We start from the raw sequence: 14563 nt of genomic DNA on the forward strand, positions 1-14563 counted from the left end.
ACAGAGGGGAGGCGGGGCTCAGCCACAGGAGGAAGGAAACACTTGGCAAGGCTCGAGGAGCTGAGGCATTAGCCAGACAGGAAGGGGCAGGGGTGTTTCCAACAGGAGAAGCAGCCAGTGCCAAACCCCTAACCCTGGAGAAGGCCCAGCGTTTTGAGAAATAGCAGAGTGAGTGTGGCTACAGGTCAGGGACCTGGGGGTTATAGGAGGTGAGTCCCTGGGGACACACAGGACTTCCCAGGCCCTTTTTAAGACGTTGGCTTTTATTCTGAATGAACGCAGACCCATTACGGGGTTTAAAGCCAAGGGTTATTAACACGATCATATTTGACCTACGATCTGCCTGACATTTGAAGAGACCCGCGTGGGTAGGTGGGGTGAAGACGGGTCAGCAAGAGATTGGGTGGTGCCCAGCCGGGCGCAGGGCCGCCCCTGAGAAGGGGTCACAGTCACCACGGCGGCTGCACCTGGGGAGCAGCAGTGCAGGTGGGCACCGTCTCCATCCTGGGCCCTCTGACAGGGGAGCCCAGTGGACGTGAAGTGTGAGAGAAAGCGCCATCAGGGACGCCTCCCAGGCCTGGACAGCGAGCGAGTGGCCATCAGCTGGGAAGGAGGGGGCTGTGCAGGGAGCAGGTTTGGGGAAACAGCGAAGGTTTGCCCTTGCAGCCCACCTTACAGCCACGTGGGGTGTGGATGTGCAGCCGTGGGAGAATCTGGGCTGAAGAGCCGCACTTGGGACTGTGGTTCCGGCCCTCAGGGCGAAGGTGGGGGGGGGGGGCAGGGCTGCTGCTTTGTGAGGACAGGTGGCCACGCCCGATCAGCACTGCACTCCGCTGAGGCCCGGCCCTTCCAGACCCTGCTTCCCACGTTCCCAAGGGCTTTCCCTTTCAGATCACGTCTATGGAGAGCAACTTAAAGACGATAGAGGAGGAAAACAAGCTGATAGAGCAAAGCAACGAGAGTCTCCTGAAGGACCTGGCGGGCCTGAGCCAAGCCCTCATTTCCAGCCTCGCTGACATCCAGCTCCCACAGATGGTGAGTCTCAGGCCGCGCGGCCCCGTCCCAGGGCTCCCCTTGCTGGCGAGCCGTCACCCGGGGCTGGGGCGGAAAGTCCAAGCCGCCCACACTTCATCCCTGGGAACGTGATGGATATTTACGGTTACCCTATGTCACGACCAAGGGCTTCTGATACCACAGGAGGCATTCACAGATGATGGGGGTTTATTTGAAACTAGATTTAGAATGTAAATGAAAATTGGAGGCCAAAGTTCCTGCTCTCAAAATTCGTTTCCAAATGGAAAGCTTGCTAATGTGCCTTACACAGTCTGAGACCCATGCTTTCTTTTTTTTTTTTTTTAACATCTTTATTGGAGTATAATGGCTTTACAATGGTGTGTTAGTTTCTGCTGTATAACAAAGTGAATCAGTTATATGTATACATATATCCCCGTATCCCTGCCCTCTTGCGTCTCCCTCCCATCCTCCCTATCCCACCCCTCTAGGTGGTCACAAAGCACCGAGCTGATCTCCCTGTGCTGTGCGGCTGCTTCCCACTAGCTATCTATTTTACATTTGGTAGTGTATATATGTCCATGCCACTCTCTCACTTCATCCCAGCTTAACCTTCCCCCTCCCCGTGTCCTCAAGTCCATTCTCTATGTCTGCGTCTTTACCTAAGTATGAAGAACATACTTAAGTACTCCTCATATAGAATAAAAAGCACAAGAGTGAGCAAGGCATCCTATTTCCAAAACCTAAACATATGCTTGAGGCATTGCAACTATTTAAAATTCATAGAAAATTGGTTTCCTTTACATTTTCATAAATATAATAAGCATTTGGAAGAGGGCTGCATTGTTGAATGCTTTTCATTTCCTCAGTACAGGCATGTTTAGAACAAGTTTTCTAAAGCTGCAAATTTTATATACAGAAGGGTTTGAAAAAGCAGCAATTTAATAAAGAAATAGGATTGGTTTTCCTGAAAGCAAGAAATCTCTCAATTTGTCCAACTTCCCAGCATGGAGCCCTCATCTTCACCAATTCCAAATATGTCTCCTGACAATAAGAAAAAAAAAAACCAATATTTTTTTTAAAAAATCAATCATGTAATAAAAAAGAACCCAAAGGAAAATAAATGATTACTTTATGGCCAGTCTTAAGGTAATTATTGAATATTATTGTTATATTATTTCTTTTTTGTTGTTATATTATTTCTTAACATTTCTCTAACTCATACTTCAAATTTGTATTCTGTAATATTTTTTTCTTCAGTGGCGCCATAAAAATCACTGTTACCGTGCAAGATAAGTTATACTTTGTATAGTTATATACAAGGCATTCTCGCAGTGATTTGGGGGCAGGTCCCACTAAATGTTCAGTTTATTTCGAGCACTGGTCTCCCATCTTATGGGGGAGGGAATGGAGGCTCTGAGCCTTATGTAATTTGATGGAGGTTCCAAAGCCAGCACAAGCGAGGTGGCCTTTATCACTCTGCCATCTGGGTCCTCGTCCAGCTAGAAACTCGTGACACGGCAAAGGCAGAAATGACAAGGGAACGGAAAGCAGTGTCAGGCGGCTGGTGGAGTGAGTGCTTGGCTGGGCGCAGTGAAATCAGCTTCCCGTTGAGAAAGCCGAGCTCTTCAGCAGCAGCGATCACAGTAACGCCCTTTATTCCTTTGCACCGAGACCTTTTTTTACAAGTCCCTTCTTCCAGGCCTCTTGTGCAGTAAGTGAGGCGCGTTTCCAAAAAGCTGGGAAATGCAGGCCCAAGAAGTGGCGGAGCGGCAGTTCCCCCGGCCGCGCGTTCCTTCCACTCGTGCAGTTTCCACGTTGCGAGGGGCTGCTCTGTTTGAGCCACCACGTTAGGGACAGGAGGTGGCCACACGCAAGCAAAGAGCAGGAGGTGAACAGACCGGACTCTGTGAAGCCCATATTCCACCTGGAAAGACAGAGAGAGGGGAAAAGCCTAGCTCTGACCCTCAAGGGGGAAATGGACAAAGGAGTCCGACGATGAAAGAGGACAGTTCCCACCAGATGGCTGGTGACACCTTGTCTAGCCTCACAGCCCTGAAACCCCGGCCCAGGGCCGTCAGAGGAAGCTTCTGGATGAGCAAAGCCCTCCTCCTGCCTGGCCCACACCCACCTTCTGCAGACGAGGTCTCCATGCTGAGCACGTGCATGTGAGGGACGCCGAGAGCCCCTCTCGGGAGGAGGGTGCAGCTGGGAAGGGCCCAGCCCAGCAGCGAGACCTCCACCTGGTGGGGCTCCAAACTGACCCCAAAATACGGGCAGTCGCACTCACCCCATTAACTGAGTGAAGACCGAGCAGCCGCCTGCCTCCCTGCGTCCCTCCCTGGTGCCAGAGTCATGTACCCCCCGTGGACTTGCTCCCCTTTTCCCAGCAGCCTGGCTCACGTGACTGATGCCATGTGTTTTGTCCTCCTTCAGGGGCCCATCAGTGAGCAGAATTTTGAAGCGTACGTCAACACGCTCACAGACATGTACAGCAATCTGGAGCGGGACTACTCCCCAGAATGCAAGGCTCTGCTGGAGAGCATCAAGCAGGCGGTGAGGGACATCCACGTGTAGGAGCACAGCGCCATGGGCCGCGGACTCACCACCAGCAGCCGCGTGTACGCATCTGGAGGGCCCCCGGCTGCTAAGGCAGGCAGGCGCCCTACTGCATCTATAATTGCAACATTGCACTAATTCCCCCCCTCCCCCCAGCTAACGTGAAAAGGAAAGAAAAACTATGATAGACTCTTTGGATGAAAAGCAATGCAGTCAAATATTAGATCTTATTTATTTTCATATGCTTTTCTTTTATTTCTTCATTGCACTCTTTTGGGGTTTTTTTTTTTTGTACAGTATATGTAAAATAAACGTGACATTTTTATATTTTATTTATTTCTAATCAAAGAGTTTTTTATCTTTTAATTGCATTTTGAAGTCTGCCATATTTTTACAAGTGTGTTTATTAATTTATTTTCCAATAGAATTTAAATAGAAATGCTATTCTCAAATCACATATCTTGCTGGGTTTAAAGGAGAAGACAAGCAAGAATGAAGGAAATCCTTGTCTAGGGGCTGCGCTGTGGTCCAGTTTGACTTTTATTGCACACTTGTACCCCAAGCCCCGTACCACCTTCACTGGCTTTGTGTTTATAAACGGGCTTAGGTAAGGTGCGCAGGAGAGACGGCAGGATAAAAGGCGCCCACTCGTGGGCTGTGCGCCCTCACAGAAGCACAGGAGACTGGAAAGCAGCCTGTTCCGGATTTGTTAGCAATAATTAAATAGAGCAATCAGCAAAGTATTCGACTTGGCTGTACGGTTTCAATTCATATGAGTTATTTATTTGAAATGGTTTAAAGAAACAAGCTTTTTTAGTGATGCAGGTTTGTCCATTTGTTTTTCAAGTCACACCAGACAGTTGGCAGCTCTGACCCTGAGATGAGAAGTAAGACTTGATGTGACCAGCCAGGCTTTCCTGCCACACGTTGTCACAATATACAAGGGAGAATATTGATGTAGATTTGTACTTAGCAAATGTAAACGCATCCAAATGGAAAACCGTGTAGATACCATATCCCCTGAAATAGCATTTATCTTACTGGGTTGACTGGGAAGAAATGGAAAATAGAATCACACATGCAAAAATGGTACCCGGATCTGAGTCATTGCTTTAAACACTGGTGACATTGTCTCAGCCTCCTTAGGCAGCCAGACAGCTTTCAATTTGACAGAAGTCTTTCTGCCGAACAACAAGTGCTACAAAGCACACACACTCGCAACCCACAGACAGACACACTCACAGACACGACATTGAGCCCACAGTCTCGCATTTCTGGGTGGATCAGAGTTTAGTAGTTGCTATAGTAAAGGCAATGTCTCTTTCAGGGATTGTAAAGTAGTTAAGCAGTGTTTCAAAAGTTTTTTTATATTTATTTTTTTTAAGAAAAAGGTATAGACAACCAGCTAAACTGCCTTTTTGCTGTGCACACACCCCGGGTGTGCAACGTGCCTCTGTGTAAATGGCCTTGATTTCTGTGCTGTAACGAAGTGTTTCTTTTCCTTAGCCTCCTGGGTGTGTGGACTGAATGCGATGGCGCTCGCAGGCTTGATGTTTCCCACTGTTATTACTGTTACCGCAGAAGCTACATCACCGTCCACGGTGATTCCACCCCGTGACAGTGGTCATTGTTCTGTAGTAAGCGGGGCTTATCTTTGGTTTGGGGTTCACTTGAACCCTGGCTCTTAGTCTAGTGAAGATGAGCTGTCTGTTCTTAGGTAGGAACGGTGGGTATTTTAAAATCAACTTTTAAACAAAAAGAGCTGCCACGTCTGCTGTCTATTATAAATGGGACACCAAACAAAATTTTCTATTAAAGTTATGTACTTGCAAACATTTTGCTAGACAGTCCTTGAGAGATGCACACAGATGAGTTCACTTATTACAAAGACAAAGGTTTAATTTGCTAAATATTTTAACAAGTTTGTTATATATTTTATTTAATTTAAAAGAAACCTCTTACCGACCTATGTATTTATTATTATAATTTACTGTGACTTCGGGTTCGTTGATTTGTGTTTGCGTAGTTTGAACAGGATGTTTCTGTGAAGGATGTTTGTATTTATTTGACTCCTTTGTACTTGATCTGTTTTGTAATGTGCACTGAATTTGTTTTTCCTTTCCACTATGTTAATGATCGATACTGTAAATTGGGTTTTTTGTAAGCAACAAAAAGGCAATGATGTACGCATTTTTTTAATTTGAAGTAGTTTGTACACTGTTTCTTCAAACAATTAATATTTCTTACATCAAAGCAACCAACTGTGTTCAGTGCTGTACATTTGGTGTATGGTAGGAAATAAAAATTGATAAGAGTTTTGCTGTGGTCTTTCTTGAGCTACTAGAGACGCTTGTGGCCATCCCATGGTAAGCACTGTACCCTCCCCCCAAGGAGCTCAGCGTGGGGAGTGCACACCTGAGCCTGTGAGTTGCTCTGATGCTCTGGGGTCTATCTACCAGTCTGCTTGGCTTATGTTTTCACCCTAAGTGGGCAGGACTTTTGCCAGTTGGTAGCTGCCTCAGCCTGGGGTTCAGTAAATACACGTGCAAACCAGCAGATGCCTCGGAGATCAGGAAACCTTTGCTTGCACCAGCAGGAAATTCACCTGCATCTAGTGAGCAGTAAGATAGAGGCCCCACCCTCCTGATGCTGCATCACTTTGGGTGCTGAGTATATACGTGCATTCATGTAAGCCAGTTGAACACAGATTCAAGGAAAATAATCAACTGTGGTTTTTTAAAATATTTATTTATTTGGTTGTGCTGGGTCTTAGTTATGGAAGGCAGGCTCCTTAGTTGTGGCTCGCCAGCTCCTTAGTTGCGGCATGCGAACTCTTAGTTGCGGCTTGCATGTGGGATCTAGTTCCCTGACCAGGGATGGAACCTGGGCCCCCTGTATCGGGAGTGCGGAGTCTTATCCCCTGCGCCACCAGGGAAGCCCCGGAAAATAATCAATTCTTGACAGCGCCTGTTTGGCTTGCATGTTTTTCCCATCTCATGTCAAACAGCTTAATTTAATTTTCCAGTTTCTGCTCAGTTTTACACATCTCTAGGCCTGGTTGCCACTTATATTCAATGTGGTTAAAAAAAAGAAAAAAAATCCATGTCATTATTGTGATAAAGCAAACTTGACTGAAGGGGAGTCTGGGTCCCCAGAGGACAGCCAGGGCACTTGGGGAGACCTCTGGGTCACAGGGGCTGGTGCACAGGTGTTAATGCACGGTATATATAGCTTGCTTTTAATCACCAATTTTATGTGTGTAAGATGTGCCTATGATCCATCCTGTAAATGGATCACAGGTCGCAAGTCTGCTCAGCGGTTCTTAGCGCCCCTCCTTGCAGAGAACGCGCATCTCGCCCTGCCTGGGATTTTACATCAGCGAGCAGTGTCTGCATCCCTGTCACTCGACGTGGCAGAAGAGGAGAACTGGCCCTACGGAATTAAGAAGAGAACAGTAAGAGTCCTATGTTCATACCACAGATGTTTTATCAGAAGGCGTGTGTGCCAGGCTCACCCCCATGTGGGTTCAGCCTGGTGGGGGAGGGGAAATGAGTGATAGGTACACAGGCTCCCGCGGAAACAGTGTGCAGGGTACCACCTGCCTCTGACTTCCTGGGAAAAGGGCTGGTTACAGATGAGCTGGCAAGCCGGGAGGAAGGCACTGCACAGTGCGAACGGCACCTACAGAAGATGACGGTGAGACAGTCATCCACCGAGCAGGTAATTAAAATATCCAAAAGTTAGTGAGAAGTGAGGCGAAAAGCCCAGGTAGGTAGGAAAGGAAGTCATATTATAAACATCCAAGGTAAAGAACTGTAATTTCCACACGCAGACCCCAGAATACCAAAGAAAGATCTAAAACCAAAGAATGCCAAGATCGGGTTTCCATTAGAGACAATTTATTCCATCAATTCAAACAATTACTATTTTTACCTGAAGCCAACAAAACTGTGTTCAGTGTTGTACCTCCGATATTTGGTAGGAAATAAAAATTGATAATGAGTTTTGCTGTGATCAGTTTCAGGCTGCTGTATGGAAACCCTTGTCACCAGCCCATGAAAGGCCCTACAGCCTTAGACACAGAAGTAAAACACTTCTACTGGAACCAAGTTTTGAGTGAAAAGAAGAGGGTAAATGATTCCTTGATTTGCCTCCCTAGAAAAGGTTTTAAAAATTAACTTGCCACGATGCATAAATATTTTACTAATCTTCTTACAACTCATGTTTTCTACATTTCTTCCCACACATTACATCCATTTTATGGTGGTCTGGGAATAGTACCCTGCTATTTCCTCTCTTTATTTAGCAGCTAATTACAAAGCAAGCAGATTTAATTCGCTAATCACTGTCTGCACTGTCAGACCCCATCAAGGATGCCTGGATGCTTCAGCTCCTGAAATCCTCAGACACGTTTATGTAGTAAATATCATATCAGTGATACTGATGAGGAAACTGCTGCTCAGAAAAGTTCGTAAGCTGCCCAGCACCAGAACACTGGGGCAAGGCGCAGCCAGACTGGAACACTTTCCACTGGTTTCAGGATCTGTCTGCTCACCTGTGAGATGCTGCCCCACCTGGAAGAATGAAGACAGGAATCAGGCAAGAGGAAGGTATCTGTCATGGGAAGGAAATCCAAAAAAGAGGGGATGTATGTATCCGTATAGCTAATTCACTTTGCTCTGCAGTAGAGACTAACGCAACATTGTAAAGCAAATATACTCCAATAAAAACTAAAAAGAAAAAAGATATCTGTTGATCCTCGCTCATTTCTATTAGGTCTAAAACTAAGAATGGAATTTTAGGGCCAGCTATAGGAAATACTGCTATGCAGTTTTCCAAAGTTGAATGTTAAAAAAAAAAAAAAAAAAAAGATATTTATTGGGCCCAGACACGTGGAATATCCCTAAATCTTGATGTGACAACAGTGCCTCCTGGTGTCCTGAGCTCCGGAATCGGTTCTCTTAGCTTCCCAGACCCAACACGACGGAGTGTTTCCATCAGCATAGTGAGACTTGAAGAGTGAAGAATTTGCCTGACACCCCAGAGATAAGTCCAAGGTCAGGATTCAACCTGGTTCTGACCCCCCGAGAAGCTCCTATCCCTTCTGCAGGCCACCAGCACCGTCTAGCCAACCCCCAACTCCCCAGCCAACATCCCAACCTGCCTCAGATTACAGCCTGCGGGCAGGAGGGGCCAGTTCAATCACCAGTCTGGATAAAGTTGTTCAAAGAAGCATCACTTTCACATTTTAGCCACATTGTTAGGATGCATTTTTCTTGTACAGGCACATCATGCAAATGTGACACCCTAATCATCGATTTGACAAACTGGAACCGATCCGAAATTAGAGGACCAAAAAATACCGAGTGTATCTCTTTTCTTTTAAGCAAGGGTGATCATTTGTGGGAAAGGAATCTGAGTTTATTGTTCCCACAGCAGGAGATCACCTGCTCCTGAAGGGGAAGGGGAAGGTGGCTGTTTATCTTATCGTTTCGGGCAGATCTTTCCGTGGAGGAGCCTAACTGCGTAAGGTTTGGGGTGTAATTGCTTACCGTGGACCCTGGTTAAGAGGGGAGAGTAAATGGATATTGAGGTTGATTGACCAATATTCATGTAAATGGATATGGGGGGAAGTTCCTGAAACGAACAAGGTGGTGATTTGCAGCTTTATCTTCCTGGGCAGCATTTCCTGGACTAGTAAAGCCATGTGCCTAAAGACCCTGCAACAGGAAGGTCGTGTTGATTTATATGGTAAACTATGGGGGTAGTTCTGCTCACCAAGGTAAAGTTGCAGCGACTCTACTGTGGACTTAAGGAATCCCAGGGCCCTAGAGCTGACAGGGACGGTCTCAGAAAACGTGTGGGGACCAGGTGGCCAGCGTCGGCACGAGCTCCTTGGTGTGGCGACGTAGCATGTTCTCAGAACGTGGCAGGCACAAGCCAGTTACCTACCAGTGGCAACGACATCAGCCTGGACACCATGACCAAGCAATTGCTATCATTGTAATGACTTATAATTATGTTAGGGCTTTCTAATTTAATAGAAATAAAGAGTAATTATATTAGATAGATTTGGTTCATCTGAACATAACAGTAAAACCCTAATACAAGTGATAGAAAGGTTTCTCTCTCTCTCTCTCTCTCTCTCTCTCTCTCTCTCTCTCTCTTGCTTTCTCTCTTTATTCAGGAAGGTGAATGGCAGGCAGTCCAACGTGGCTCTAGTTTCATCTGTCTTTCTGAGCTCTCATCCTATCACTAGGTTGCATCCTCAGGGTCATCACATGAGCCAGGATGGCTGCTAGAGCTCCAGCCATCTCACCTGCATCCTAGACTAAAAGAAGGTTGGAAAGAATGACAGAAGAGCAAAACAGGGACCCACAAAGCTTAGCATCCATCGCAGGCACCACATATAACACATGTACTTTCTTTTTTTTTTTCCTTAGCAAATATTTTTATTTATCTTTTTATTGGAGTAAAATTGCTTTACAATGTTGTGTTACTTTCTGCTGTACAATGAAGTGAATCAGCTATATGTACACCTACATCCCCTCCCTCTCGTGAACCCGCTCCCCCCGCCCCGATCTAGTTCATCACAGAGCTCCACGCAGAGCTCCCTGTGCTATACAGCAGGATCCCACTAGCTATCCATTTTACACATGGTAGTGTATTTATGTCAAACCTAATCTCCCAATTCGTCCCACCCTCCCCTTTCCCCTCTGTGTCCACATGTCCGTTCTCTATGTCTACATCTCTATTCCTGTCCTACAAATAGGTTCATCTGTGCCATTTTTCTAGATTCCACATATATGCGTTAATATACGATATTTGTTTTTCTCTTTCTGGTTTACTTCACTCTGTATGACAGACTCTAGGTCCATCCACATCTCTACAAATGACCCAATTTCGTTCCTTTTATGGCTGAGTAATATTCCATTGTATATATGTACCACATCTTCTTTACCCATCCATCTATTGTTGGACATTTAGGTTGTTTCCATGTCCTGGCTATTGTAAACAGTGCTGCAATGAACTTTAGGGATACTTACTTTCATTGGCCAGAATTAGTCACGTGGACTTAGCTAACTCTAGACAAAATCTTTTATTTTGGATAACAATGTACATAGCCGAAAATTGGAGTTCAGAGTTCTGTTACTCAGTGGGAACAAAACGGATGTTGAGGTACTCATCTCTCATTCTCTACCTCTGAGCCCACTTGATGTAGAGCATCATCTGTGACTCATTTATCCAGGGTAGAAGTGGGTGAGAGTTCTTCAATAATGGCATTCCTCTCAATGCAATTTTAAAAATCATTATTTTAAAAATACTTTTTACTTATTATTTTTATAACTCTGATAAGTCTTTCTTCTTCCTGAAAAATAGAAGTTTGCAATTCTTGGATTCTTCCTTAAAAGGATTGCATATGCCCAAAGTTTATATGCATTTATGGATATGACTGAATTTGAGGGGCCTAAAAAGTGCTTCCTAAAAGACCCCAATCCTAAAATTCCCACAGGTAACCCAGAGCCAGGACCGTCACCCTCTACACTCCACCCTGAAAAATTCTACTTAACAGGCAAATCACTGGGGGTTCTTTTCAACCAAAGCATGTAAAACTATGATTCATAATAACAAAAACTGTAGGTGAGGTATTTGGTATAGAGCTAATAACATCTGCATCTGTATGAATGCAGGTGTTTTACTTTGCATCTAGGGGTTTGGGCACTAAGTAGGCAGAGCCAGAAAAATATGACCGCCTGACTCAAGTTCTATAATGTTATACAGATTTAGAGAAACAAATTGGCCAAGACACAGTTTTTCAAAACCGCTACGCCATAATGGAATGCTAATTTCTCCACTGCAATTACACTTGGATCTGGCCCGACACAATGAGTGAATCAAGTCTTCAATAGCCTTTTTTAGCCTGTTCCTGTGACTGAATTATGCACATTTCTCACGATGCTCTTGATTCCAAATCCATTTCCTATCATCATGTGCATCTTTTTCCTGAATGTTCCCTCAGGATTGTGAGGCTGTTTCTGCACTTGATTCCTCCAACACCTGATTTGGTTAGGGCTCAACACGCGTCTGTCACAGAGAGACACGTTACTCTTTAGTAGAAGGTCTGGTTTACAGGATCTGTAGGGAGGAACTCACTAACAGGGGGGCCAGTTTACATGGATTTCACAGACCAGGACAGCTTTCAACAACTCGTTTTAATTTGTTTTTCTTCCATCTCTTCTGCACTCATGACTCTTTTCCAGTCAAACCTACACAATATTCTATTTGAAGATTAGTCCAACTTATTCTCTGATTGAATTTGGTCAAAAGCTCTGGTCCATCGATTTATACTCAATTCATCTCCAGCCTCTATTTTGTAGACCCAGAAAACTTTCTCTTAATAATGTCCTTTAATAGCCCCTAAAATATTTGAAGGCTTTTTCTAAAAATACTGGTAATAGGGACTTCCCTGGCGGTCCAGCGGTTAAGACTGCGCCCTTCCACGGCAAGGGGGCACGGGTCCATTCCCTGGTAAGGGAACTAAATCCCACTTGCCGTGCTGTGTGGCCAAAAAATTAAAACAAACAAACAAAAACTGGTAATAAAGTCTACATTTTTTTAACTTTGGGAAATCCAAAGAAGTGACCAGAAAAAAAGCATAATGGGCAGTCCTCGTGGGGCACGTCCTGTCTCTCCCAAAGATCACCGAACAGACATCACCTCCTGTGCATCTTCCTCAGGGGGTGATCCCCTGCAGGGCATCCTCTCAAGCCAGAAGGAAGGGCCCTCTGCCCTCTGCACTGTGCCCCTGGAACTATGGGAGAATCCACCAAGGATGGTTGATCCACGAAGCTGTCGAGCAGACGTAACCTCGTCTCTGAGAGGCTGCAGGATAGAGAGAGGAGCAGGTGGTAGGCTCCAGGAAGCTGTCTCAGCGGCTGTCCGGAGCTGAGTCCACTTGGAATGTGCTCCAGCCACACGACCCCGCCGGCTTCGGCAGGTCCGTGCAGAACTCTAAACGTGGTTTGGTGTCGTAACGCTGGGGACAGAAACCTGAACTCTATTACACTGACTCTCCATTTCTCCTGTGTCACAGCCCTTATCCCAGCTCTGTCCTGCAGCCCAGGGATGCCCGACACCCCCAGTGACGCCTGGGACAGTCACACCCCAGCTTCAAAGAAAATTCCCAAAGCTACAGGTAGAGACCACCCCAAAAGGGCCCGGGTTCCGGAGAGAAGTCGATGAAACTGTGAAAGGGAAAGTGAGGACCAGGAGAAGACCACCGGCCACTTCAACAAAGAAGGTTGAACTTCAGCTCAGGGGCAAAGTAGGGCTTCAAACGTGAAGTCCAAGGTGGAGCTAAACTTGATTTGCTTTCATTTTTAGGAAATTATTTTCCATAATAATTCTGCCGGAATCAAGGTTTCAGAGACTTGAAGTCACAGGCTTGTGAGTCGGGGGCAGTTGTCCCTAAAGAGAGCGGACGGCCTGCAGCTCCAGCTCTGTTACCCCCCGAGCTGTGTGATCTTGGGGAACTTTGTAACCTTCCTTGGCCTCCGTTTCGTCCACTCTCTCAGGCCGGGGTTTGATCTGATTCAGTATTTGTTGCCTTCCCACCTAGGAATAAAAGGGCCAGTCTCCTGCATAAATCCTCTTAAGAGCTCAGAGTTACTGTCATGAGCCTGACGCCCACACTGGACCCCTTTGGCTGCTGGGCTTTGACAGAGGGCGGGGCTAAGAGCCTCTACTCTGTCCATCAGCCAGCGCGATCTCAGCACCTTCACTGCGCACACAGTCCAGGGGCCGCCAGCAGCATCCAAGGAGGAAGAGGCGAGGTCCCAGGAAGGAGGCATTGAGGTGGAAATTGCATGGGGGAAATTTAGTGGGAGGTGCCCTTAGGGTCAGGCCCTGTGGAAACAGGACAGGGCAGAGGGAGGGGCTGAGCAGTGATGCAGCCACTTCAGAGACCTCAGCCAAGACTAAGGGGGGCTCTGGGGCTGGGATGCCCCTGCAGAGCTGGTCCACTTTGAAGCAAGGGGTCTGGGCCTTCAAGACCCGCCTCGAACCCACAGATGAGTCCTGAGACCTAGCAGCCTGTCGGGGGTGGCCTGGCCCAGGGGGCTCCCTCCAGGAAGGGCACCCCCCTCCCAGAAGCTGGGGAAGGGGTGTTGGTGCTTCGGCCCGGGTGCACCCCCCAGGCCCTCCCTTCCAGGCAGTAATATCTGAACCGGGACTTGAAGAATGGACAGAATCATGCAAAAGAGATGGGAGATGGACACCTGCACGAAGGAAACGGCAGGAAAAGAGGAAGGAAACACACGAAGCGCAGGATGGGGCCGGGGGCGAGAGAGTGAATGGTCAGATCTGACTAGTGCAGGAGGTAATACGGGGGAAGCACCTGGAGAAAAGGTACGGTAACGAATGAGGCAACGTGAGCAGGACGGAGGAAGACTCCGAACGGGGAGAGTCTGGGGTCTGCAGGAAGTGGTCACAGCTCATCCGTGACACTCGGGAAATGGGATCCAAGGAGCTGATGGTGTTTAACTTGTAAGGGTCTGTTTAACTTAACCGTCTTTCACAAGACAAAATATTAGCTCTGGGCAGCAGTACTTATAAGTATTATAATGCCTTCAAGTTCTAGCTTCTGAGTCACTTGGTTATTAGAGGAAATTGCAAACCAAGACTCTACCCCATAAGCTACAGGCATTCCAGCACCTTCTCCAATACGTATGAGGATCCCCAGAGGGACCGTGTTCTGCTGGCTTCTCTCTCTCTGAGTTCCTGCTTGCACGGATCCGGGTGACCCCGCAGAGCCTCACAGCTGTGGCCCTGGTCCACGTGGCTGCGTCCCACTGTGAACCTCAGCCATGACTCCAGAGACATTACCGAGCTCACCTGAGATCACACGATTCCCGAATCAAAGCCGGGTCCTCTTGCCCCCAGGCCTGTCCCCTCCTGCTTCATTGCAAAGATTCAAGGGTAGGACGTGGCTGGG

The 14563-nt window shown here is 46.8% G+C and overlaps 1 protein-coding gene across 1 annotated transcript in view; it reads left to right on the forward strand.

The window, feature by feature from the left end:
* The window catches only part of ST18 (ST18 C2H2C-type zinc finger transcription factor), a gene marked incomplete at its 3' end in the record, with an annotated part of 105071 nt that extends 101483 nt beyond the window's left edge, over window positions 1-3588 (forward strand). The window contains exons 20-21 of the mRNA XM_082601157.1: window positions 892-1035; window positions 3448-3588. Coding sequence (XP_082457283.1) covers window positions 892-1035; window positions 3448-3588 — 285 coding nt within the window. The remainder of the gene's footprint in view (window positions 1-891; window positions 1036-3447) is intronic.
* Between the last annotated feature and the right edge of the window lie 10975 nt (window positions 3589-14563).

This window comes from Mesoplodon mirus, assembly GCF_964341445.2.
Source record: "Mesoplodon mirus genome assembly, chromosome: 16".
Classification (NCBI taxonomy): Eukaryota; Metazoa; Chordata; class Mammalia; order Artiodactyla; family Ziphiidae; genus Mesoplodon; species Mesoplodon mirus.